General features: G+C 40.6%; 3 protein-coding genes across 5 annotated transcripts; all 3 read right to left on the bottom strand.

Moving 5' to 3' along the window:
- Positions 1-649: 649 nt before the first annotated feature.
- On the bottom strand, positions 650-6,168 carry LOC121506377 (carboxypeptidase B2-like). 3 transcript variants are annotated; one of them, XM_041782163.1, is made up of 11 exons: positions 6,065-6,168; positions 5,824-5,899; positions 5,612-5,736; positions 5,411-5,516; positions 2,740-2,841; positions 2,537-2,641; positions 2,340-2,456; positions 2,162-2,252; positions 1,516-1,718; positions 1,316-1,400; positions 650-1,232 (listed from the first exon to the last, which is right to left on the bottom strand). In XM_041782163.1, exons 1-11 carry the CDS (start codon positions 6,139-6,141, stop codon positions 1,018-1,020), a joined length of 1,302 nt encoding a protein of 433 aa, XP_041638097.1. In that variant the 5' UTR covers positions 6,142-6,168; the 3' UTR covers positions 650-1,017. The 3 variants fall into 3 exon arrangements, with proteins under 3 accessions (XP_041638097.1, XP_041638096.1, XP_041638098.1); XM_041782162.1 differs by having other exon boundaries at positions 2,162-2,456; XM_041782164.1 differs by having other exon boundaries at positions 2,162-2,456; positions 5,817-5,899; positions 6,065-6,106.
- Positions 6,169-8,272: 2,104 nt separating this feature from the next.
- On the bottom strand, positions 8,273-12,475 carry LOC121506353 (carboxypeptidase B2-like). Its single transcript, XM_041782128.1, has 11 exons — positions 12,353-12,475; positions 12,117-12,192; positions 11,904-12,028; positions 11,716-11,815; positions 10,344-10,445; positions 10,139-10,243; positions 9,949-10,059; positions 9,776-9,866; positions 9,057-9,259; positions 8,846-8,930; positions 8,273-8,764 (listed from the first exon to the last, which is right to left on the bottom strand). Exons 1-11 carry the CDS (start codon positions 12,421-12,423, stop codon positions 8,550-8,552), a joined length of 1,284 nt encoding a protein of 427 aa, XP_041638062.1. The 5' UTR covers positions 12,424-12,475; the 3' UTR covers positions 8,273-8,549.
- Positions 12,476-19,118: 6,643 nt separating this feature from the next.
- cpb2 (carboxypeptidase B2 (plasma)) lies at positions 19,119-23,512 on the bottom strand. Its single transcript, XM_041782149.1, has 11 exons — positions 23,379-23,512; positions 23,128-23,203; positions 22,565-22,689; positions 22,365-22,473; positions 21,400-21,501; positions 21,200-21,304; positions 21,008-21,118; positions 20,835-20,925; positions 19,885-20,087; positions 19,684-19,768; positions 19,119-19,604 (listed from the first exon to the last, which is right to left on the bottom strand). Exons 1-11 carry the CDS (start codon positions 23,453-23,455, stop codon positions 19,390-19,392), a joined length of 1,299 nt encoding a protein of 432 aa, XP_041638083.1. The 5' UTR covers positions 23,456-23,512; the 3' UTR covers positions 19,119-19,389.
- Between the last annotated feature and the right edge of the window lie 1,931 nt (positions 23,513-25,443).

Raw genomic sequence — 25,443 nt, forward strand, 5'->3', positions numbered from 1 at the left:
TGCCTCCCACCCTCATAGATCTTTAGCTTGAGGATGCTCCAAAGGTTCTCAGTAGGGTTGAGGTCAGGGGAGGATGGGGGCCACACCATGAGTTTCTCTCCTTTTATGCCCATAGCAGCCAATGACACAGAGGGATTCTTTGCAGCATAAGATGATGCATTGTCATGCATGAAGATCATTTTGCTACAGAAGGCATGGTTCTTTTTTTTGAACCATGGAAGAAAGTGGTCAGTCAGAAACTGGATCGGTAAAAATGTGGCATGAACCGTTTTTTTTTTTTTTTTGGAACGGTTTTAACATTAGAGATAGGTTCATGAGGCTCTGCTGCTTGTTCTCATAGCCCGTTCCAACATGCTCTGGCTCAGCGTCTGTAATCTCTTCTTGTTTTTGTTTTTTTTCCAGCTCTGTCACCATCTCTCTCAATCTAAGAAACAAACAGACTAATGTTCCTGCTGTATTTTTCCATCTTTTGTGTGTTTTAGAGCAAAGGCCTTCACCTGTTGGCGTTATGGTGGAGTGAGCCTATGTGTTTTACAGGGGAAATAAAAAGTGTTAATTGACTTGTGCGTTCTCATAAAATGTAGCATGTGTATTTGTTGCAAAAAAAAAAAAAAAAAAAAAAAAAAAAAAAAAAAAAAAGACAAAGAAATGCAGCTAATTCAAATGTCATTTTATTTGGCATGTTAATTTCCTATTTTCTATTATTTCATCTGCATCCATTTTTGAAAGAGTAAAGTGAAGGAATCCAAAAATGTAAAACATTGTTTAGATGGTGCAATAAAACGCGATGGACATTCTAAGTCACTTTCCTCACCTTGTTCTTCTTTCTTGTTTTATTTCAGCATTTAAACTGATGCTTCACACTCATCTAGAAAATTATTCTAATGAAAGCTCCACATAGACCAAGTATGACCTAGATTAACAACCAGAATCTATTCTTTGAGAGATAATACAGTTACAGTACAGAACATCATACGATAATTAATCAGAAATTAATTGTCAGGCAGACGTAGCTGCTTAGAGACTTGTAGGAGGACTTGTTGGAGCTTGTGTTTTCTCCACAACCTTCAGAGCGACGGTCATCACAGCAGTCAGAGCTTCATTGCACGCACTGGATATGTTAGATGGAGGCAGGAGGAAGCCGTAATGCCCGCGGTCCTGCAGCTCAAAGGTGAAAGCGTATTTGATGCCAAGGTCATATGCCCAGTCATCTGAACCACCAGGAGCCAAATCTGAGGAAGAAATAATGACAATCACCTGAAGGACTAAGTCAAGTCTGGATAATTCTGCATGTAAACTTGAAAAATGTGCTTACCTAAAGTCATCGCTCCTTGACCGTAGTCGTAGTCATTCCCATAAAGTTCCTTAATTTTCTGGGCTGCTTCTTGGGCCATCTCAAGCTGAAGAAAATGCATTAATACTAACAGTTTAAAGCCATCCAGCAGAAAACTACACACACTACAGCTTTAACTTGAAATAGAAAAACACTCTTTGAATGATTGATTGATTACCCACCAGGTCATTGTGGTTCTCTGCCTTCTCCTCCTTGTACGAGTACGGGAAGAGCAGCATCTGAGAGTAGGAGTGGATGCTGATGTAGAGCTGGACCGTGTCTTTGTGGCTCCGCAGGAAGTCGGCCACGGCCTTAGACTCTGGTTCCGACTCAGGGGAGGCACCGCAGTAGGTGTCGTTATAGGGGTCATGAGAGGCTCCTTCCGCTGTAGAAAACAACGTCACTTTACCATATAGAGGCTACTGAGGATATTGTGCATGATCAGTTTCAAAAATATCTCAACAGTCACACATTAACATCCTGTACTACTTTGATAAGTCAGGGGCTTCCTGGTTCGCTTCCTGGTCAAGGCCTTTCTGTGTGGAGTTTGCATATTCTCTTGCTTGTTTTTGGCTTCAGATTTCTCCCCCTCACGTTCCCCTCTACCAATGCAGCTGACATACAGTGAGCATATTGCGTCAACTATTGTTGGGTTTATTGGTGACTCTAAACTGTCCGTAGGAGTGAGTTATCTGTCTTTACATGTCAGCCCTGTGACTGACTGGCGACCAGTCCAGGGTGTACCCCACCTCTCGCCTGATGACAGCTGGGATAGCCCCGCCCAAACGGGATAAACGGTATTGAAAATGGATGGATGGATGGACTTACTGCACCAGTTGGCATCAAAGTTCCTGTTCAGGTCGACACCCATGCAGCGGCTGCCATTGCGGGCAGAACAGTTCTTCCTCCACATCCTGTTCTTGAGACAACAATCAGACACATCATAAATCAGCTGACATTTCTGCTTTACAACTGCACAGGCACTTTCCAGCTCTGCTTCATTCACTTTCAGAGTGGTCCATGTGTAGTTGTAACCATCAGGGTTCATCACAGGAAGGATGTAGACGTCCATGTTGTCCAGGATATCAGTGATGTCTTGGCTGACATTGTATGATGACAAAGACTGGGGGGAACAGGGAAGGTTTATTTAGAGCTGGATCACTGTGAAATGTCCTGAAATGTTTCTACAGGACATTTACTCACATGCTTTACAAACCACAAGCAGAAAGCAGGAGAGATCCACTCTCTGGCGTGGATGCCACAGTCAATCCACATGGCTTTTTTATCCTCTCTGTTATTCATAGACAACTGAGGAAGAAGAATTATGAATTAATGCTGACTTTAAAGAAACATAAATAGACAAATGTTTAACAAGTGTATAATTATACTGTGATGTATGAGTGTACCTTTAAGACATAGAGAGGTCGATTCTCACTGGAGGAGCCAATAAGAATGGTTTTTATCATGGTGGGGTGATCCTGGGCAGTACTGTTAATCCAGTCATAGATCTATAATGTAAAAAGTGATCGATATTAACAAAGTAATGTAGCCTCCTCTCAGTTGTTTTAGTTCTATGGCAATAAACTACATAAATGCAAAACATAAATACAGAAATGGAGCCAAAGATTGTCATAACATTTGTCAAAGATACCAGCTTATGTAGAAAAGAAATGTGCTTGCCATTATTTGCATTCATTTACTACTTTTATCATTTAAACTTGTGTGTTTTTATGAGTTTCCACTTGGACTGGTCATGTATCAAGAGCAGCCTCTGCTGGAGTCCATGCAGACTTGCCTGTTGACCTCTGTGTCATCTAGTCAGTCTGCAATATGCTGAGCCCATTCTAAGGTGACTTGTCATAAACCCTGCAAAAATACTTAAGGATCCATTTTTTGTAAGAACCTCTGAAATCAGCATTAAAAATTAGTGACTAGTTTGTTAATGAGTTATTTAGGCTCACCACATTGTCATGATTTTCTAGCTAAAACCTTGGCTTCTCTGTTGATCTGTGTGGTATAGCCAACACTCAGATTTATTACTTTTTTTTTTTTTATGATTTATTTTTGGCCTTTTTGCCTTTATTTGATAGGACAGTGGATAGAGTAGGAAACAGGGGAGAGAGCGGGGAGAGACATGCAGGAAATAGTGCCACGGGCCAGATTCGAACCCAGGTCACCTGCGTATATGGCATGCGCCTTAACCACTCGACTACCGGTGCGCTAGATTTATTACTTTTTTACGTTATACATTTATCATTTGTGTACATTTTAGCCAGTGCTTATAAAAGCTGTATTTGTGCATATTTGGAGCTAATTAATGCTGGAGTAGCTGTGATAGACCTCACATAATCCTTGTTATCATAATAAATGGTGCTAACAGTTAGTGTTTAAAGCTGTATAACATTTAAACTTACATTAAGTTTTAGCCTCTTAAGGCAGTGGTTCTCAACTGGTGCGTCAGAACCTGAAAATGGGTGACAAAGTCATTTTTAAATGCAGTTTCAGGCAGTTTTGTGGCCTTTTGGTCATTTCTTTTTCTATTTTTTTTTTCTTTTTGACTGTGTTAATGCTAACAACAGAATTTTTGGAGGGTAGGTATATCTTTGATGGCTACACAGCTAAAGCTAAAGCTCATGTTGCTATAGCTAACTAATCTACATTGGCTTATGGAGTAACATTAATTACATAGGTAGCATCGCTATGTTAGCTTTAGCAAAAGCTAACAAAGTTAACACGAGCAACAGTTCATGTCACTATTTCTAAAATGGGTCCATACAAATTTTAATACTGGATTAGACCTCTGATCTTTCTCTGTTTAATTTATGAAATGTTGCTTGGTCTGTTATGTTTATAATGGGGTTATAGAGTGATGCAGTCATTGTGTAATTTTGTAGGGAAAAAGCAGAAGTTTTTTCAGTGGGTTTTTGATCATTGCTGAGGATAAGATCCGTGTCCATTAAAGTTTATTAAATGTACATGTTTTGATCATGAAGATACATTTACAACATATGCATCATATTTGGTTGATAGATATAAGTTAAAATCTAATGTTGGTTGGTTGAATTTCACAGAATCCCACATGTTCGTCATGCTTAGCTGTTCTAAAGCAACCACCTTTAATAAAACAGGAAAAAATATAAGATTGAAAAGTGGGGAACTTTACAGAAGTATATCAGAAAAAAAGTTAAAATCTCTTGAGTTTGTGTTCACCTCAGACCTTTATTCAGGCGTTTAACCGAAAACTCAGGCAAACATCCCGCAGACTTTCAGACGAGAATGTGCTAGAATGCTAACTCACTTGCGTAATTTTAGGACTCATTCCTGCACCACTCTAACCTTGCAAAGCAGATGGATACACCAGTTTTTGTGTTTCTCACTGGTGAATCCATCTTGCAAAGCTCCCGGTCCAAAGTTCCCGTCCATTGCAGGTTTTTTTACTGGTCTACACAGCACAGGTTTTCATGAAATTAATCTGACTGGTTGAAAAATATCAGAAATGTGGGTCACCATTTTTTATAATAATGTAAGAGGATCCAGTATGATACTTTCTTGTCTCCATGCCAACACTATCCAGGGCCAGAGATGTTACGTTGTCTGTTTGTACGATTCTTGGCCATTCTTGTGAATATGTAAAGAATGCTTTCAAGGATTTTCATCCAAATTTGCACTTTTGTTCACCCCGTCTCAAGGATGACCTGGATACATTTTTGAGTTCGGTCGAAGATCAAAGCCACTGGGTTTTATGGTATTCCTCTGCTTGTGACGTGATACAACAGTTCATTGAGATGGTGGTGAGATAGAGGTCAAAGGTCATTCTTCAACTTATCAGTTAGACAGCCATACACATGACTAGGTCTGGAATCCAAAGTCAATAACAAAAAAATACACCTAATAATATTTATACAAATTACACAACCACAACCCCCCCAGTCCTATTTCTTCACTGATGACTGTACTTTGACTGTCCAGCAGTTGTGTCCTTTGTGGAGACATCACCACTAGATGGTAGCACTAGTATTAGCCTTTTAATTATTGGTTATGGAGCAGAAACCTTAATAATAATGATTAAAAGCATACCTCCTCCAGATTGTGATATCTCTCGTAGAAATTTGAGCTTCTTTGTACGTCTGTGGAGTCGTCCGTCTGCATTTCAATCAGCGCCCTGGTGTTGGCCACTAACACCCTGGAATACATAGATGTGGAAAATCACCTAGCATGATTACCATGAAATATGATTTATCACTTTTTGATTATTGCATATGTACAGAAGTAACATACTCATGTGTTATGTTATGTCTCTGCAGCAGATCCTTCACAGCGTCTAACTTTGTGGCAGGAACAAACAGGCGAACATCACTTTGTTCTCCGATGTACTGAGGTGAAACGGGCTGCCATAAGGCTAACTGAGAGAGAAAGAAGCTTCAGAAAATGAACAGAAGGTGTCTTTAACACAATGACAGAACATTATCAAGGTTTAACTTACGTCCTACCTCATCCTCAGAGGACACATTCTTCAAGACTTCCACTTGTTCTTGAGTTTTTGGGATGATTGCCAGAACTTGATCGCTGTAAAATAAGAATAAACCAGAAAAATGCATGAACAAAACACTCATACAAGGAGCAGTCATAGCAAACATATAGGAAGGGTGTTTAAGACAGCAACAGGGCTGATAAAAAAGCATTTCAAGAAGGCCTACAACATTTAAATTACATGATATCAAATAAACTTACTGTACTTCGACACAGTTTCCTGTCTTCAGGAATGTGCCCAAATTCATGAGCACAAACAAAATCCAAACAGTCTTCATGATGTCAGGATTGTAGCTGGAATTGGCAGAGGTTTGTTGACGGGAGGAGAGAGGTTTGTTGATCAAAACTGTGTTTATTTAGATGTTAAACATTAATACCTGTTAAATACGTGGGCAGAGATCTGGAATCATGGCTGGAAGATGGAACCTTACAAAATGAACTGGGTGAAATGATACCTCCTCACTACTAGGTGGTGCCTAAGAATAACAACACTGTAACGACAGAAGAAAAGGCAACTTAAAAATGTTGATGTGTTGTTTTATGTCTGTTGGTGGAAGCGTGACAGCTTCCTCAGAGAGAGTTTGTTGACTTAACGTTAACTGATAGCTGTTTTGGATGTGACTAAAAGTTACTTTTGGTTTTGTGGACAGTGGATTTATCTTTTGTATCATAGTGTATTTTATGTATTACAGGATGTATATTATATCTGATATGCAGCAATCAGAGGTGGAAAAAGTACCAGACTATTGTAGTCTAGTAAAAGTACAGTTACTCTGGTTAAAAAGTAGTTGAATAGAAGTAAAAGTGGTCTATAAATCTACTCAAGTTAATGTAAAAAGTAAGTCATTTAAAATTGACTCAAAGTACTGAGTAGATACTTTTGATAACAAGGGGCTTTCACAGTGAAATATGACCTGTCCTAATGTGAAATAAAAACAAAAAAATACGGACCTATGACCAGGTTATTTATGTTAACTCATTGACTGCCACTGACATATATATACATCAAAGTTGTTTTTTCGGTGGCTGGCACAAGGGGGCGCTCTCACGCTCCCTGTGAGTAGTTTTGGGGCTTCTGGGATACGTAGTCGGAACACAGAAGAGCTGGTAGATCAAAGCCACTGAGATTAGAGTAGGAAGTGGAGACACAGGGATGAAGGTAATCTAAGATAAAAGTTTTGAAATATTCAGTATTGGCACGCAATGCCCCCCAAAAAACTGAGGGAGTCCAGCGGCCAGTTTCACCAGCAGATGCTGGAAGAAACTCTAAACCTTTGTGTGAGAAATCTCTTACTCACTGAAACCAACAGCAAATCCAGTGATCAGCGCTTTCATCTACCTATGCTGGCCAAGAGGCTAAAGAATGCGGTGAGGTCTCACCTGTGCGTCAGAGAGAATAGGCACCCACTATCAGCTGGATGCAAACAGCGACGACACACCAGAGACAGACTTTTCCGACCCAGACTCTGAGGAATGGCTGCCGAGTGAGCGGAGCGGATCTCTTTCTCCATCCCAGGAACCCACTGAATATTCAGACAAATTTATGGAATGAAACCATCACTCATGCTCCTGTGATTTCAGAAGCAGACTTGAGAGAAGAGCAAGCACCATGCAGTTCTGCAACATCGTCTGTTGGCAGAAAAAGAGGTAAGAACAAAAAAAAATCTATATTATAGATTATATATATAATATATATAACATATATTATATTACTTATATAATTTGCAGGCAGTGCCAGGGGACACACTAGCAGGAGAGGACGAGGGTGTATCGGGGGTCCCGTGGCAGCCGTCCAGTTGTATTGTGTTGTATTTTGTATTTATTTTTGTATTTTTTTTAAACAAAATAACCTTTGTAATACAATTTTCAGATGTCTTTTATGTCATTCAAATCACTGTTTTGCTTGACAGATTCTCTTTCACAAAAATGCATTTTTCTCAGCTTTCTAGAAAAAAGGTGGTCTTTCTGGTGAAACTAGCCTCTATTCAACTTCAGATAAATCAAGAATGGAACAAGGTGCAAACAAACATTTTTTCCATGATGAAATAGAGAGTTTCTTCTTTCATTTCAGCTATTCAGTGTTTTCAGAGTCATAGTACAAAATATGCTGTGGGTCTTGAAAGATGACTCAAAATGGCCTAAAACGCTGGCACAAGCCACTTTCCATTTCATGAAAGTGCTGGCACTCAATGAGTTAAGGTGTGAGCTATGCTAAAGTATAATGCAACAGCTGTTTTGGAAAGAATTTTTTGGTTTTATCCAATAATATATAAAAGTCTTGAAGAAAATTAATATAGATAAGGAAACTGAGATGAAAATTTTTGCTTGACTTGTGTGTTCTCAAACAATGTAAAAGTATGTATTTGTTGCAAAAAAATAAATAAAATAAAAAAATTAAAGACAAAGAAATGCAACTAATTCAAATTTTTATTTGGCATCTCAATTTCCCATTTTCTGTTATTTCATCTGCATGAACCTCACCTTGTTCTTCTTTCTTCTGTTTTATTTCAGCATTTAAACTGATGCTTCACACTCATCTAGAAAATTATTCCAATGAAAACTCAACAAAGACCAAGTATGACCTAGATTAACAACCAGAATCTAGTCTTTGTGAGATAATACAATTACAGTACAGAACATCATACAATAATTAATCAGAAATTAATTGTCAGGCAGACGTAGCTGCTTAGAGACTTGTAGGAGGACTTCTCAGAGCTTGTGTTTTCTCCACAACCTTCAGAGCAATGGTCGTCACAGCAGTCAGAGCTTCATAACACGCACTGGATATGTTAGATGGAGGCAGGAGGAAGCCGTAATGCCCGCGGTCCTGCAGCTCAAAGGTGAAAGCGTATTTGATGCCAAGGTCATACGCCCAGTCCTCTGAACCTCCAGGAGCCAAATCTGAGGAAGGAATAATGACGCTCGTAAAGGACTGAACCAAGTCTGGATAATTCTGCATTAAAACCTGGAAAATGTTCTTACATATGGTTGTTGCTCCTGGACCGTATTTATAGTCATTCCCATAAAGTTTCTTTATTTCCTGGGCTGCTTCTTGGGCCATTTCAAGCTGAAGAAAATGCATCAACACTTACAGTTCAAAGCCATCCTGCAGAAAAGCTTCAACACTAGTTTTAATTTTGAAAGAGAAAAGCACTCTTTGTTTGATTGATTACATCCAGAAGAAACTATTCACCAGGTCATTGTGGTTCTCTGCCTGTTCCTCCTTGTACGCGTATGGGAAGAGCAGCAGCTGAGAGTAGGAGTGGATGCTTAGGTAGAGCTGGATCGTGTCTTTGTGGCTCCGCAGGAAGTCAGCCACGGCCTTAGACTCTGGTTCTGACTCAGGGGAGGTACCGCAGTAGGTGCTAGTGCAGGGGTTATGAGAGGCTCCCTCGGCTGTAGAAAACAACATCACTTTACCATAATGATGCTACTGAGAATATTATGCATGACCAGTAAAAAATAACAGGGTCTGATGTGGCTGAGGTGTGTCAGGATCGTCACACTTCCCCAATCCTGTAATACTTTTATATTGTGGTTCCCAAAGTGGGGTGTACTCTATCAGATAGCGTTGTATCAGATAGTACTGCATTAGACCTGATATGATACTTCGTTCTGCTACTGTGATACTTCTTAAAAGTAGACTGATTGTGCACCAAGTTGTAGATGTTTTCACTGATGACTCTAGGCTCTGGGACCCTGGATTTGGTCGATTTTGTTTGTAATTACTCTGTTTCACTATTTGTGTCTCTGTTCTGCTGCCTGTCTTGGCCAGGAAACTCTTATATGAAACTCTTCATGAGATTTTCCTGGAAAAATAAATCAAATTAAGTTTATAAATGAAATCAAATTACCAAATTAAATCCTCTTGTATCCTATTGTTTTGTCATACATTTTACTCAAAAGACTTACTGCACCAGTTGGCATCAAAGTTCCTGTTCAGGTCGACACCCATGCAGCTGCTGCCATTGCCGACAGAGCGATTCTTCCTCCACATCCTGTTCTGGGACAAGAATCAGGCACATCATAAATCAGCTGACATTTCTGCTTTACAACTGCTCAGGCTCTGCCTCATTGACTCTTACTGTGGTCCATGTGTAGCTGTAACCATCAGGGTTCATCACAGGAAGGACGTAGACGTCCATGTTGTCCAGGATGTCAGTGATGTTTTGGCTGACATTGTATGATGACAAAGACTGGGGGAACAGGGAAGGTTTATTTAGAGCTGGATCACTGTGAAATGTCCTGAAATGTTTCTACAGGACATTTACTCACATGCTGTACAAACCACAAGCAGAAAGCAGGAGAGATCCACTCTCTGGCGTGGATCCCACAGTCAATCCACATGGCTTTTTTATCCTCTCTGTTATTCATAGACAACTGAGGAAGAAGAATTATGAATTAATGCTGACTTTAAAGAAACAAAAACCAGATAATAAGCTTATCAAGTATAAAATTATCCTGTGATGTATGAGTGTACCTTTAAGACGTGGAGAGGTCGATTCTCACTGGAGGAGCCAATAAGAATGGTTTTTATAATGGTGGGGTGATCCTGGGTGGTCCTGTTAATCCAAACATAGATCTATAATGGAAAAAGTGATCAAAATAACAAAGTAATGTATTCTCCTCTCAGTTGTTTTAGTTCTATGGCAATAAACTTCATAAATGCAAAACACAAAGTACTAAAAAGAGCCAAAAATTGTTAAAGCAATCAAATTGTCAAAAAGTTTGCCAAAAATACCAGCTATTTTGTCATTTAAATGCTGCTGATAATGTGTTTATATGAGTCCACTAGGACTGGTCATGTATCTAGAGCACTCTCTGCGGGAAGCCCTGCAGACTTGCGTTTTAATCCCTGTGTCTTGTTGTCAGTCTGAAATTTGCTGAGCCCATTCAAAGGTGAGTTGTCAAAAGCTCTGCAAACACTGTAAGATCCAATTGTTTTTTCAATCAGAACCAACAGACAGGAGTCAACGGGGCGCCCCCCTGGAGCCAGGGTGATAGCATGATGATGAGTGTCTGGTGGCCAGGCTTCACTCCATGGGACCTGGTCAGGCTCAGCCCGAAAGGACTGCATGGAGCTGCCACCCTGTGGGCTCACAATCTGCAGGGATAGGCATGAGGCTCGGGTGCAGTGGAGACCAGCTGCAGGCAAGGATGGAAGCCCAAGAGAGCTGACCCCCAGCAGTGTAGACTGGTTTTTGGTACATGGGGTGGGGAAGGAGCTGGTGGAGGTGGAGCATTACTGGCTAGATATAGTTGTGCTCTCCTCCACGCACAGTGCTGTCACCAGAACACACTCCTGGAGAGGGGCTGGACACTCTCCTTCGCCAGAGTTGTCAAGGGTGAGAGGAACCAAGTGGGGGTGGGGATTCTCACGAGCCCCTGGCCGACGGCCTCTGTGTTGGAGTTTCCCCATAGGACAAGAGGGTCTCTGTGGCTCCAGGTTGCAGGGACGACGGCTCTCACTATCGTTGGTGTATATGCACCCAATGGCAGTCCAGACTACCCAGCCTCCTTGGAGTCTCTTGGCGGTGACCTGGAATGGGTGCTGCCAGGGGGACTCCATTGTTATACTGGGGGGACTTCAACACCCATGTGGGCAACGTCAGAGACACATGGAGAGGGGGGGGATTGGGAGGAACAGCCTGACCCGGTCTGAACCCGAGTGGTGCTTTATTATTGGACTTCTGTGCCAGTCATGACCTGTCCATAACAAACACCATGTTCAAACACAGGGATGCTCATAAGTGTACCTGGTACCAGAGCACCACTAGATGGTAGCTTTAGTTTTTATTAATTTATCATTGGTTATGGAGCAGAAATAATAATAATAAAGATTAAAAGCATACCTCCTCCAGACTGTGATAGCTCTCATGGAAATTTGAGTCTCTTCGTATGTCTTTCATCGTCTGCATTTCAATCAGCGCCCTGGTGTTGGCCTGTAACACCCTGCAATACATAGATGTAAAAAAATCACCCTGCACACTCAAATCATATATTACTCTTTGATTATTGCATATATACAGAAGTAACATACTTGTGTGTTATGTTATGTCTCTGCAGCAGATCCTTCACAGCTTCTAAGTTTGTGGCAGGAACAAACAGGTGGACTTCACTTTGTTCTCTGATGAACTGAGATGTAACAGGCTGCCATAAGGCTGACTGAGAGAGAAAGAAGTTGCATAAAATTAATAAAGGGGGGAATTAAACATGATCAGAGAACGTTATCAAGGCTTAAAATAAGTCCTACCTCGTCCTCAGAGGACACATTCTTCAAGACCTCCACTTGTTCTTGAGTTTTTGGGATGATTGACAGAACTTGATCACTGTAAAATAAAAATAAACCAGAAAAATGCATGAACAAAACACTCATACAAGCAGCATTCATAGTAAACAGGAGGGGTGTTTAAGACAGCAACAGCACTGATGAAAAAAAAAAAAAATTTAAGAAGGCCTACATTTAGGTAAAATATTATATCAACTTACTGTACTTCGACACCGTTTCCTGTCTTCAGGAATGTGCCCCAAAACACAAACAAAATCCAAAGAGTCGTCATGATGTCAGGATCCTAGCTGGAAATGACAGAGGGACAGGAGAAGAGAGGGTTTTTGGTCAACATTATGTTTATTTAGATGTTAAACATTAATACTTTTTAAATACGCGGGCAGAGATCTGGAATCATGACTGGAAGACGGAACATGAACTCCTGTTCATAGAATGAGGACGGGGGGGTGCAATAATACCTCCTCACCACTAGATGGGGCCTAAGAATAACACACAACACTGCAATGACAGAAGGAACAGACAATTCCTAAACGTTGATGTGTTGTTGCTGTTGGTGGAAGCATGACGGCGGATATGGATGTCATTTCCTCAGGGAAAGTTTGTTGATTTAATGTTAACAGTTGTTTTGGATTCGACTGAAAGTTACCTTGATTTTTAGTTTGTGGACTGGGTGAGCGGAGGAGAGAGGGGTGGAGGGCGGTAAAACAGTACCTTAGTGCTGCTCTTCCTTGATTCACTGGATATTCACGGCTATCTGTCTCTTGCTGAGCAAGCTCAGGAACATTTTTATCTTTTCTCTTTGTGTTTACTTGTAGTTGCATTAGATTGTCTGTTTGCTGTATGGCTCAGACCACACAGGTAGGTGGACGATTGTCTCAGGGCTGGGAAAGAGAGGAGAATCTAGAAAGAAGGGAAATAAACGGGACAGGGAGGATACTTCCTTAGAAAAGGAGAGGGATTGGAGCTCAGAACTGGTCAAGCCTGTCGAGGATTCCCAGTTGATTTTCAGACGGATTGACCAGGTTACAGGAGGGTTAAAGGCAGTAAATCCTCTGAAAGTGGCTGATTCTCTGTGCAGATTTTCCACTTTTCAACCTAATTTAGTTTATGTAGAGATGTTTTAAAAGAGACGTCTTTTCTACGACCTAAAGATGACGGCTTTTTGCCTTTAACTTTTTTTTTTTCTTATATTGGAACCACACATAGTGGACAATATCATGACTGGAAAAACAACTTCCAGCACAACCCAACTTAAATCTTTTACATTATTTTCAATCATATCTTAACTCATTGAGTGCCATTGACATATATATACATCAAAGTATTTTTTCGGTGGCTGGCACAAGAGTGCGCTCTCACGCTCCCTGGGAGTAATTTTGGTGCTTCTGGGATACGTAGTCGGAACACTACGAATCCAGGGATCAGCGCGGTCATTCATCTGCCTCGGCCAGCCAAGAGGCTAAAGAATGCTGCGAGGTCTCCCCCGTACGTGGGAGAATAAAAGCAGCTGCTCGCCAGCTGGATGCATACAGCAATGACACTTCAAAGATGGACTTTTCCAACCCAGACTCTGAGGAATGGCTGCAGAGTGAGCAGAGCGGATCTTGTTCTCCATCCCAGAGTGATGGTTAACAGTAGAAATCCACTGATTATTCCAAGAGGGTCTGGCTGCAGCCCTCAAGCAAACCTCTACGCTGGGGCGTTTAGCTGGAGACCTCTACGCTGGAGCGAAACCTCTGCGCTGGGGTGTGACGTCATTGCCCAAGCCTACGCTGGGGCGTACAGCGTGTTAGCTGTTGTTAGTATGACTACACCGCTGTGCTTATGAGACCTTAGCATAGCCCTGTACGCTGGGGCTGCGCTATTAAAACCCGAGTGCTTCAGTTTAGGCGTTAAAATCTGAGTGGTTAGATTTAGGCATTAAAATCTGAGTGGTTAGATTTAGGCATTAAAACCCAACTGGTTAGATTAGGGTCAGCCTGTCGGCAAGCAGATAGAGCTGAAATTTTGTCACGGGTAATATACGTCATTGCCCCAGCGTAGAGGTCCGCAGGCTCGGGCAATATACACTAGCCCCAGGGTAGAGGTCTATGGCTTGGGCAATGTACGTCACACCCCAACGCAGAGCTTTCGCCCCAGCATAGAGGTCTCCAGCTGAACGCCCTAGCATAGAGGTTTGCTTGAGGGCTGCAGCCAGATGCCTCTCGATTATTCAGCCAAATTTACCGAATGAAACCATCACTCATGCGCTCCTGTGATTTCAGAATCAGACTTGAGAGAAGAGCAAGCCCCATGCAGTTCTACAGCACTGTCTATTGGCAGAAAAAGAGGTAAGGACAAAAAAAATCTATATTATAGATCATAGATTATATACACTACAAGTTAAAAGTTTGGACACACCTTCTCATTCAATGTTTTTCCTTTATTTTCATGACTATTTACATTGTAGATTTTCACTGAAGGCATCAAAACTATGAATGAACACATATTGAATTATGTCGTAAACAAAAAAGTGTGAAATAATTCAAAACATGTTTTATATTTTGGATTCTTCAAAATAGTCACCCTTTGCTTTGATTACTGCTTTGCACACTCTTGGCATTCTCTAGATGAGCTTCATGAGGTAGTTACCTGAAATGGTTTTCCAACAGTCTTGAAGGAGTTGAGCACTTGTTGGCCCTTTTGCCTTCACTCTGCGTTCCATCTTATCCCAAACCATCTCGATTGGGTTTAGGTCAGGTGACTGAGGAGGCCAGGTCATCTGGCACAGCACTCCGTCACTCTCCTTCTTGGTAAAATAGCCCTTACACATCCTGGAGGTGTGTTTGGGGTCATTATCTTGTTGAAACATAAATGATGGTCCAACTAAACGCAAACTGGATGGGATGGCATGTTGCTGCAGGATGCCTTGGTAACCATGCTGGTTCAGTGTACCTTCAATTTTGAGTCAGTCCCCAACAGTGTCACCAGCAAAGCACCCCTACACCATCACACCTCCTCCTCCATGCTTCACGGTGGGAACCATGCATGTAGAAACCATCCGTTCACCTTTTCTGCGTCGCACAAAGACACAGAGGGTGGAACCAAAGATCTCAAATTTGGACTCATCAGACCAAAGCACAGATTTCCACTGGTCTAATGTCCTTTCCTTGTGTTTCTTGGCCCAAACAAATCTCTTCTGCTTGTTGCTTTTCCTTAGTAGTGGTTTCCAAGCAGCTATTTGACCATAAAGGCCTGATTCGTGCAGTCTCCTCTGAAAAGTTGATGTAGAGATGTGTCTGCTACAAGAACTCTGTGTGGCATTTATCTGGGCTCTAATCTGAGGTGCTGTTAACTTGCGATTTCTGAGGCTGGTGACTCAGATGAACTTATCCTCAGCAGCAGAGGTGACTCTAGGTTTTCTTTTCCTGGGGCGGTCCTCACGTGAGCCAGTTTTGTCATAGTGCTTGATGGTTTTTGCAACTGCACTTGGGGACACATTCAAAGTTTTTGCAATTTTCTGGACTGACTGACCTTCAGTTCTTAGAGTAATGATGGGCTGTCATTTCTCTTTACTTAGCTGATTGGTTCTTGCCATAATATGAATTCTAACAGTTGTCAAATAGGGCTGTCAGCTGTGTACGAACCTGACTTCTGCAAAACACAACTGATTGTCCCAACCCCATTAAGAAGGCAAGATAATTCCACAAATGAACCCTGATGAGCCACACCTGTGAAGTGAAAACCATTACAGGTGACTATCTCATTAAGCTCATTGAGAGAAGGCCAAGGGTTTGCAGCGCTGTCAACAAAGCAAAGGGTGGCTACTTTGAGGGATCTAAAATATAAAACATATTTAGAGTTATTTAAAACTTTTTTCTTTGCTACATAATTCCATATATCTTGCTTCATATATTTGATGTCTTCAGTGTGTATCTACAATGTAGAAAGTAGTAAAAATAAAGAAAAAACATTGAATGAGATGTTGTGTCCAAACTTTTGACTGGTAGTGTATATATAACATATTATATATCTTCAGTGTGTATCTACAATGTAGAAAGTAGTAAAAATAAAGAAAAAACATTGAATGAGATGTTGTGTCCAAACTTTTGACTGGTAGTGTATATATAACATATTATATAGCTATTACATTACTTCTATAATTTACAGGCAGTGCCAGGGGACACGCAAGCAGGAGAGGACATGGGCGTACAGGGGGGTCCCGTGGAGGCCGTCCAGTTCCAGAGTGTGAATGGCATGAAAGTGACTGTTATTGTGATTTATTTTACAATAAAATAACATTTGTAATACAATTTTCAGATGTCTTTTATGCCATTGAAGGCAAAATTGTAACATTCAAATCACTGTTTTGCTTGACAGACTCTCTTTCATGAAAATGCATTTTTCTCAGCTTTCGAGAAAAAAGTGGTCTTTTGGTGAAAGTAGCCTCTATTCAGCTTCAGATAAATCAAGAACGGAACAAGGTGCAAACAAACGGGTTTTCCATGATGAAATAGAGAGTTTCTTCTTTCATTTGAGCTATTTGGTGTTTTCAGTCATAGTACAAAATATTCTGCGGGTCTTGAAAGATGACTCAAAATGGCCAAAAACGCTGTCACAAGCCACTTTCCATTTTATAAAAGGGCTGGCACTCAATGAGTTAATAATATGAAGTACAAGAAATGGCAGAAATTAAACAAAGAAATTTATAAACAAGAAAAAGAAAAATTAAAAACAAAATCTGAAACATTAGAAAATCTTTCTCACTCAAAGTGGCCTCCAAGTAAATTTTAAAATCAAAAGAAAATGTAACAAATAGTACTCTGAGACCAGATGTAAATACCACAAAATATATGAAGACCATATTGTAGAAACATAAAAAAATTTCTATGAAAATCTTTGATGACTTGTATTTCATACATGCTCAAATTCACTCGATCAGCATTTTTAAAAAATAAACAAAATTGAGCATTTTTTACATTGTAGATATTTTATTTTAATTTTTGATTGTGCTGTAAGTTTTTATTTTCATCTATTTTATTTTGCACAAACATTTCAGTTGAAGTTTTAAAACTGATATAAATTTAAATTTGAGTTATTAAGTGAAAATTAATGGAAGTAGATCCATCTCTGAATTAACTGGATACATCATCTTATTTCCTTGAAATGTATACCTTTTAAAAGATTGATAGTCCAATATTTTGTTCTTTTTTCAAAAGTATTGGTATTTGTAAAATCACATCAAAAGTACAGGTACCTTATCGAATTGTAGTGTTGAAGCTGTCTTTATAGAACTCTCTTAACCAGGCTGGAAACTAAATCTGAAATCATATATTCTTCTGCTTACGTGCAGCCTTCGCCTCAGAGTACTACCTCTGTTTCTTCAGCGGCTCTGGAGCATAGTCATGGTCAAAGTTTACCTTGTTGCCTTGATTTGAAATTCAACTCCTTATTTTCTGCAAAGCTTTTCATCCTGTAGTTGGACAATTTTGACCAAGAGTGATTTTTTATCCGGGGGATAAAGCTGTAGAGGCAGGGAGCTCCAGGCCGTTCACCAGCAAGTTTTCCACGAAGGCTACCACTGAATTTGGGTGTTCTTTGGCTCCTTTCTTTACTCTGCATACTCTGACACCTGAACGCCCCTCCAAATTGGTTAATTCAGCCTCTGCTTGCATCTGCAGCTGAGTTTCAGCTGTGCTGGTTGGCCGTTCGGCTTCTTCCACCTTTTCGTAGATTTAGGTTATGTCCTCTCCTATGTCGTTTAGATGCTGGCTCGAATCTTTCCTGAATCAACTCTTTTAGTAACCTGACACGTCAGATGGATGTGTTTCACACATCCATCTGGAAAATACTAACCGTTTGGGAAAGGGCAGAGGCTTTGAAAAAAACTCGGAGTGTGATTGGGTGAACGTTCTGTCTGTCACATCTTTACGGGCCAATCAGAGCAACAAAACACATGACATAGCCGCGATCGAGGTGTGTGTGCGCAGCTACCAAGGAATAACGTGAACCTTGGCGACTGTAGACATGTCAGTACATGACTTTTGTCCTGTTGGCTAACAGGACCAACATTCACAAAGGTTACACCACAAGGGCAACTGGCAACGGGATGCTGGAGCTCCCATCAGATATCAGGAACATCACTGAAGCAGCAACTGCATGGGCACTCGGCATCAGGACGTCAGTGCCCCATCTCCTACCATGATCAACCAAGCTCAACATCACGGGCACCTGGCACTGGGATCAGTGCCCTGTCTCCTACCACAACATTCAACAACAGGATGCACACCTCCACCCAAAATCGATATTGCAGCCCCCATTAATAGTGACTCATATTTTTTTTCTGCTCTGTCTTTCCCTCTGACCTTGAGCTATCTACACCACAACGGTATCAATGCAAGTCCGTCACAGCAAGAAGCTTTTCCTCAACCTATCTCTTGCAATCGACTCTGGTCTAGCTAACAACCGCTTAGCTTTGCCCCGACACCTTCCACATACCAGACCGTTACCCATCCATCCTCAGCTATCCTAACACTGTAATACATTGTCTCTTCATCTACGTAGAAAATCGACTTAAACCCAAGTCTGACTCATCATTTTCTTATTAGACACGACGATAATTCGAATCTCAAACAATAAACATTCCATCACTCCAGTCAGTCCTAATTTAACTTAAACCATCAAAAGCTAACTTAAAACATATTGCTTGTGAGGAATTTCCAGAGCAAGAGAGAGCAGAGATTTAGACAAATCACCTTTAGAATACCAAAATCATCAATAAAGAACTGTCAGTCGCATCCTGTTGATGGTGTGGTTCTTGCTCGTGAAGGGATGCTACATGGTAAAGTTTCAGGAGCAGCCTCTTCCTGCATTCCTGTAAATGAAAACCTGCCCATCTCCTCTTCATTTCGTTCTCCTGTTCTGCAACCCTCCCTCCCTCCAGTTTCCTCTGCACTCTATCCGTAAGAATAAAGCAAAGGAACCCCGAACATTAAAACTCTGTTTAATTGGTGCAAAAAGGTGCAACAGAAATTCTGAGTCAATATTCCTCACCTTGTTCTTCCTTATTATGTTTATTTCAGCATTTAAACTGGTGTTTCACACTCATCTAGAACGATTATTCCAATGAAACCTCCACAAAGACCAAATATGACCTAGATTAACAACTAGAATCTGTTCTTTCAAAGATAATACAATTACAATACAGAACATAATACAAAAATTAATCTGAATTTGATTTACAGGCAGATGTAGCTGCTTAAAGACTTGTAGGAGGACTTGTTGGAGCTTGTGTTTTCTCCACAACCTTCAGAGCGATTGTCTTTACGGCAGTCAGAGCTTCATTGCACGCACTGGATATGCGAGATGGTGGCAAGAGGAAGCCGTAACGCCCACGGTCCTGCAGCTCGAAGGTGAAAGAATATTTGATGCCAAGGTTATACGCCCAGTCATCTGAACCTCCAGGAGCCAAATCTGAGGAAGGAATAATGACATCAAAAGTACTGAATCAATTCTGGATAATTCTGCATTGAAACTTGGGAAACGTTCTTACATATAGTCTTTGCTCCTGAACCATATCTGTAGTTGTTCCTGTAATATCTCCTGATTTTCTGGGCTGCTTCTTTGGCCATCTCAAGCTGAAGAAAATACATTAACATGAACAGTTAAAAGAAAGCTAAGCTTCCACACTGGAGTTTTTATTTTGAAGGCGAAAAGCACTCTTTGATGATTACACACTGAGTAAACTACTCACCAGGTCATTGTGGTTCTCTGCTTCCTCCATCGTGCACGAGTACGGGAAGAGCAGCATCTGAGAGTAGGAGTGGATGCTGATGTAGAGCTGGACCGTGTCTTTGTGGATCCGCAGGAAGTCAGCCACGGCCTGAGACTCTGGTTCTGACTCGGGGAAGGCGCCGCAGTAGATCTCAGTGCAGGGGTTAGAAGAGGCTCCCTCGGCTGCAGAAAACAACACCATACAGATGTCATAAAGATGCTACTGAGAATATTATGCATGATCCGGACCAAAAACTACACAGGGTCTGATGTCTTCATCAAAAATCAGTAAAAAAACACTTGTGTACAGGTGTATCACGATAGTCACACTTAAACATCCTGTAGTACTCTAATAAGTCAGGGGTCATGCCAAATTTATTATTATTATATATTTATTGATGACATATTTCTTTTGTGATATTACCTTTCAAGTCAGAGTCATAGTCGACTCACACCACATTTAAGTCACTTGGTGCTCGTCTTTTAACAACTCAGTATGAAGGTGCAACAAGCTTTATGCTATAAAGGAGGAGGCTGTATCAGATTGTACTGTATCAGCCTGGAATCTGCTGCAGGAGTTTTTGTATCTGGGGTGACTGGTCTCTTTAAACCTCTTAAAAAGTAGACTGAATGTGTTGGAAGAAGACCAACAGATTGTAGATGTTCTGACTGATGACCCTCTGCTCTGGGCCCCTGGATTTTGCTAATCTGTGTTTGAAATTTCTCCGTTTTTTTAATATTTGTGTTGTTGTGCTGCTGCCTATTTTGGTCAGGAAACTCTTGTAAAAGAGATTCTTGATCTCAACGAGGTTTTTCCAGGCCAAATAAATCAAATGAAGTACATTAATAAAATCGCGTAGTACACCACATAAAATCATGTTGTATCATATCATTCTGGTCGTACATTTTACTCTCCCTTTAAAGACTTACTGCACCAGTTGGCATCAAAGTTCCTGTTCAGGTCGACCCCGATGCAGCCATTGACATTGCTGGCAGAGCGATTCTTCCTCCACATCCTGTTCTGAGACAAGAATCAGGCACGTCATAAATCAGCTGACATTTCTGCTTTAGGACTGCTCAGGCTCTGCTTCATTCACTCTTACTGTGGTCCATGTGTAGCTGTAACCATCAGGGTTCATCACAGGAAGGATGTAGACGTCCATGCTGTCCAGGATGTCAGTGATGTCTTGGTTGGTATTGTAACTTGACAAACTCTGGGGGGAACAGGGAAGGTTTATTTTAGAGCTGGATCACTGTGAAATGTCCTGAAATGTTTCTACAGGACATTTACTCACATGCTGTACAAACCACAAGCAGAAAGCAGGAGAGATCCACTCTCTGGCGTGGATGCCACAGTCAATCCACATGGCTTTTTTATCCTCTCTGTTATTCATAGACAACTGAGGAAGAAGAATTATGATTTTATGCTGATTTTAAAGAAGCATAAACAGATGAAAAGTTCAACAAGTGTTCACTTTGTGATGTTTGAGTGTACCTTTAAGACATAGAGAGGCCGTTTCTCACTAGAGGAGCCAATCAGAATGGTTTTTACAATGGCGGGGTGTTCCTGGGTGGTCCTGTTAATCCAGTCATAGATCTACAATGAAAAAGTGACATTATTAACAAAGTTATGAAGCCTCCACTCAGTTTTCTACAAATTTAATATGTGCAAAAAGTAAAGTATAAGCTAATGTAACACATTTTTTTGTAATTTTACAAATACTGATTCAAAACACATTTTGCTCTACCCATCATTTTAATCCTGTTATAATGTGTTTTTATGAGTGTCCACTGGGTTGTGTATCAACAGTACCCTCTGCTGGAGTCTACGCAGACTCGCACTTCATGTATGTTGAGCCCATTCTGAGATAATTTATCAGAAGCTCTGCAAAAAAACTGTAAGATCCATGAGTCCATCTAATCTTCTGGATCAGTGAAAGAACCTATTTTTGCCATTTTAATGCCATTTCAGCCACTTTTTAATCCCCGTTTACTATTTATAATGCATATTTTTGCCACTTTAAACAATTTTTGCAATTTTTTGGTTATTTTTTGACATTTTTATTTAGCTTTTGGCATTTCTAACCCCTTGCTGCTACTTTTACAATCCAATTTACCACCTTTCCCACCATTGTTTGCCATTATTCATCCATTTTAGCTGTTTTTAACATATTTTAATTCTATATTTAACAAAAAGGATCGCTTTAAGAGGGCTACTTACTACAAACATGAATTAAAATGTGTTTCTTTAATAAGAGTGGTTATTATTCAGGTTAAATATAAAATACCACAGCTTAACATTACAATGGACAATGATTTTGCTGGCCCGCAGTTTGGCTAGACCTCAGAAAGCTCTCCCATTTTCCCCCCTTATGGACGGCCTTGTCTGAACATGACTATTCTAAATGTTCATGGCTGTTCAACCACCTTCAACCATAATAATAAAGACTAAAAGCATACATCCTCCAGACTGTGATATCTCTCGTAGAAAGTCACGCTGCTTCGTGGGTCTGTGGAGTCGTTCCTCGTCTGCATGTCAATCAGCTCCCTGGTGTTGGCCAGTAACACTCTGAAATCAACGAATGTGAAAAGATCACCTTGCACGATTATCATGAAAAATATTACTTTTTGATAACTATATATATACAGAAGTAACATACTGGTGTGTTATGGCGTGTCTCTGCAGCAGATCCTTCACAGCTTCTAAGTTTGTGGCAGGAACAAACAGGTGGACTTCACTTTCTTCTCTGATGTACTGAGGTGAAACGGGCTGCCATAAGGCTGTCTGAGAGAAAAAGGTTGCAGAAAATTAACTAAAGATAAATCAAACACGCACAAAGAACCTTATTATGTCTTAAAATCCAAAACAGTTCATTTATATTGCAAATTTAAAAAACATTAAAGTTTACCAAAGTGCTTCACAGTAAAGACAGAACTAGAACAACATAGCAGAAACAAAAACATTAGAAGGAAGGCAGAAATAAAAGCATGAGTCACTCGCTCAAACATTAAAAGATAAACTGATTTACTCTTGGATAAAAGCTTTCAGTGGATAAAAACTGGATTTAACAACAGAATTGATTTGTTGATCCAAATCAACCCTCAAAACTTGGTAACGGGATCCTGAGAGGGTGATCCCAGGATCCACTGGGGCCGAAAATGATCCCTTCAGTTTTGTTTTTGTTAAAATTTTAAAAACTCAGGGCTATTATATAACTCTTACCCCATTCTCAGAGGACACATTCTTCAAGATGTCCACTTGTTCTTGAGTTCTTGGGGTGATTGTCAGAACTTGATCCCTGAAAAATAAGAATAAACCAGAAAAATGCATGAAGAAAACACTCATACAAGCAGCAGTCATGGCAAACACATAGGGGGGTTTTTAAGACAGCGACAGCACTGTTCTCTTTGGGATAAAAAAAATAACTTTCCAGAAGGCCTACAGCGTGGAAATAAAATATCAAAGCAACTTACTGTATTTCTACACAGTTTCCTGTCTTCAGAAATGTGCTCCAATTCATGAACACAAACAAAATCCAAACAGTCTTCATGATGTCAGGATCCTGGAAACGACAGAGGTTTGTTCACAGGAGAAGAGAGGGCTGCTGATCAAAACTGTTTATTTAGACGTTAAACATTAATACTTTTAAAGACGGGGTCAGGGATCAGGAAACATGGCTGATAGAGAGGGACGCTGATCTAAATGTGGACCTCTTTGTACAGTACTGTTGTTGGATGTTTCCTTTAATTTACCTTTAATTGTTTAAATTATTTTATGAGAACATTTACAACATGAAGTTACTAGAATGAGGACGAGTGGGTGCAATGACACTCTCCCACCTCTAGGTGGGGCCTAAGCACCACCATAGGCGGCAGTCAGTAGGTTGTTTCGAGATGCGTGTTTAGATGTGGGAATGTTCACGCGCCTGGGGCTGAAGAGGTGACAGGCAGGTCAGACACAGCAGCAGTGACGAGGGAGGAGACAGACCCAGGTCTGCTTAACGGCGATTTTCTTCTCTTAAAGCCGGCGAATGGAAGTTGGGATAAGACCGATAGTTGTGTGTACATACTGCAGTCTTTCCACTGAAGAACAACGAGTCGGAAGTACCATCTTCGGGCAAAGCACGTCTTTGCTAATGTTAGCAAAGACGCTAACATTAGCCATGGTCCTCAGACTCCACCCACGAAGTCCAGCAGACCTGGATTTGTCCACACAACAACAGTGTCTAAGCCAGGGGTCACAGGGGTCACAAAATTTAAAATTGAATAAATATTTTAGTCCATTTAACTCATATTTCTTTCATTCTTTTGTTTTCCTCCAAAAATATAAAGATTTTCTTGCCTGGCTAGCATGTTGTCCATCATCAGGTTTGATGCTAAAATGCTGTGTTTTGATTGGTGGGAAAAACAAGCAGGAAGCCGGACGGTTGTTGTGGTTCTCTGGGAGGAAAAATGAACTCTCAAAGTGCCTAAAGGGAAAATGGCAGCTTTACTCAAGAACAGACTAATGAGAAGATGTTTATCATGCATCATATCACTAATAATTACTGATGGATCTCTGTAAAATGGATCAAACATTAAGCCGATGTTTTATAGCCTATAGGGATTTTAATAACATGCCCTAAATGCTACATACTTTTCCTCTGAGCATTTTCTAGTTCTAAAAATCTTCTAGGGGCCGGATCAGACGCTGTGGTGGGCCTGATGTGGCCCCCGGGCCGCCAGTTGATGATCACTGATCAAAGCGAACTAATGTGATTGGTAAACTGCAGACCATCAATCTTGTTAAAGACAAGCTGCCATGCGCCAGTTGATGATCACTGATCAAAGCGAACTAATGTGATTGGTAAACTGCAGACCATCAATCTTGTTAAAGACAAGCTGCCATGAACAGTATGGCAGCGAAAAGGTAACTAAAGTGGAGCAGCTGGCCCAAACTACATTTACTACACTGATGGGACACCAGTCAGCAACCATACCTACCTCTGGGTAACAGCACACCTGTCTGCTTTACAGTTTATAAATATTATTACTCAGTGAATTGAGACTGATTTACAAACTATTACAGCTAAGCTGAGATGATAAATAAAGTTTAAAAGCTATAGTTTGTTCAGTATTTCTTTATTCAAACACCATGCTTGTACTTCTTTTATCTCAAACAAAAATGTAAATAATGGCTAGTATTTTAAATGTATGATTTATGAGTAATAATAATACTTTTTTGTAATAAAGCACTTTCAAAGTGCTGTACATAGTCGTCAATCGTAGGTTGTTTCCTTGCATCTGTAGGAAACACCCTGGTGGATTGTGTGAGTTTATAAACCGTCCAACATCTTCTGTTGGTGTGTAGAAATACCAAAGTTGTTCAGATCTATCAGATCCAGGTCTGTCAGCTCTGGAGCAGTGATCAGATTCCTGCATGCAGCTGAGGCCTACGCCAGTATTTGAGTCAGTACCTCCTCCTAGACTGTGGGGGGCAGCATTACACTCTACAGAGTACGGCCTTCCGGATCGCCAGCGGCAGTAGTAGTAGAAGAAG

Source organism: Cheilinus undulatus, linkage group 24 (genome assembly GCF_018320785.1).
Source record: "Cheilinus undulatus linkage group 24, ASM1832078v1, whole genome shotgun sequence".
NCBI classification, from domain to species: domain Eukaryota; kingdom Metazoa; phylum Chordata; class Actinopteri; order Labriformes; family Labridae; genus Cheilinus; species Cheilinus undulatus.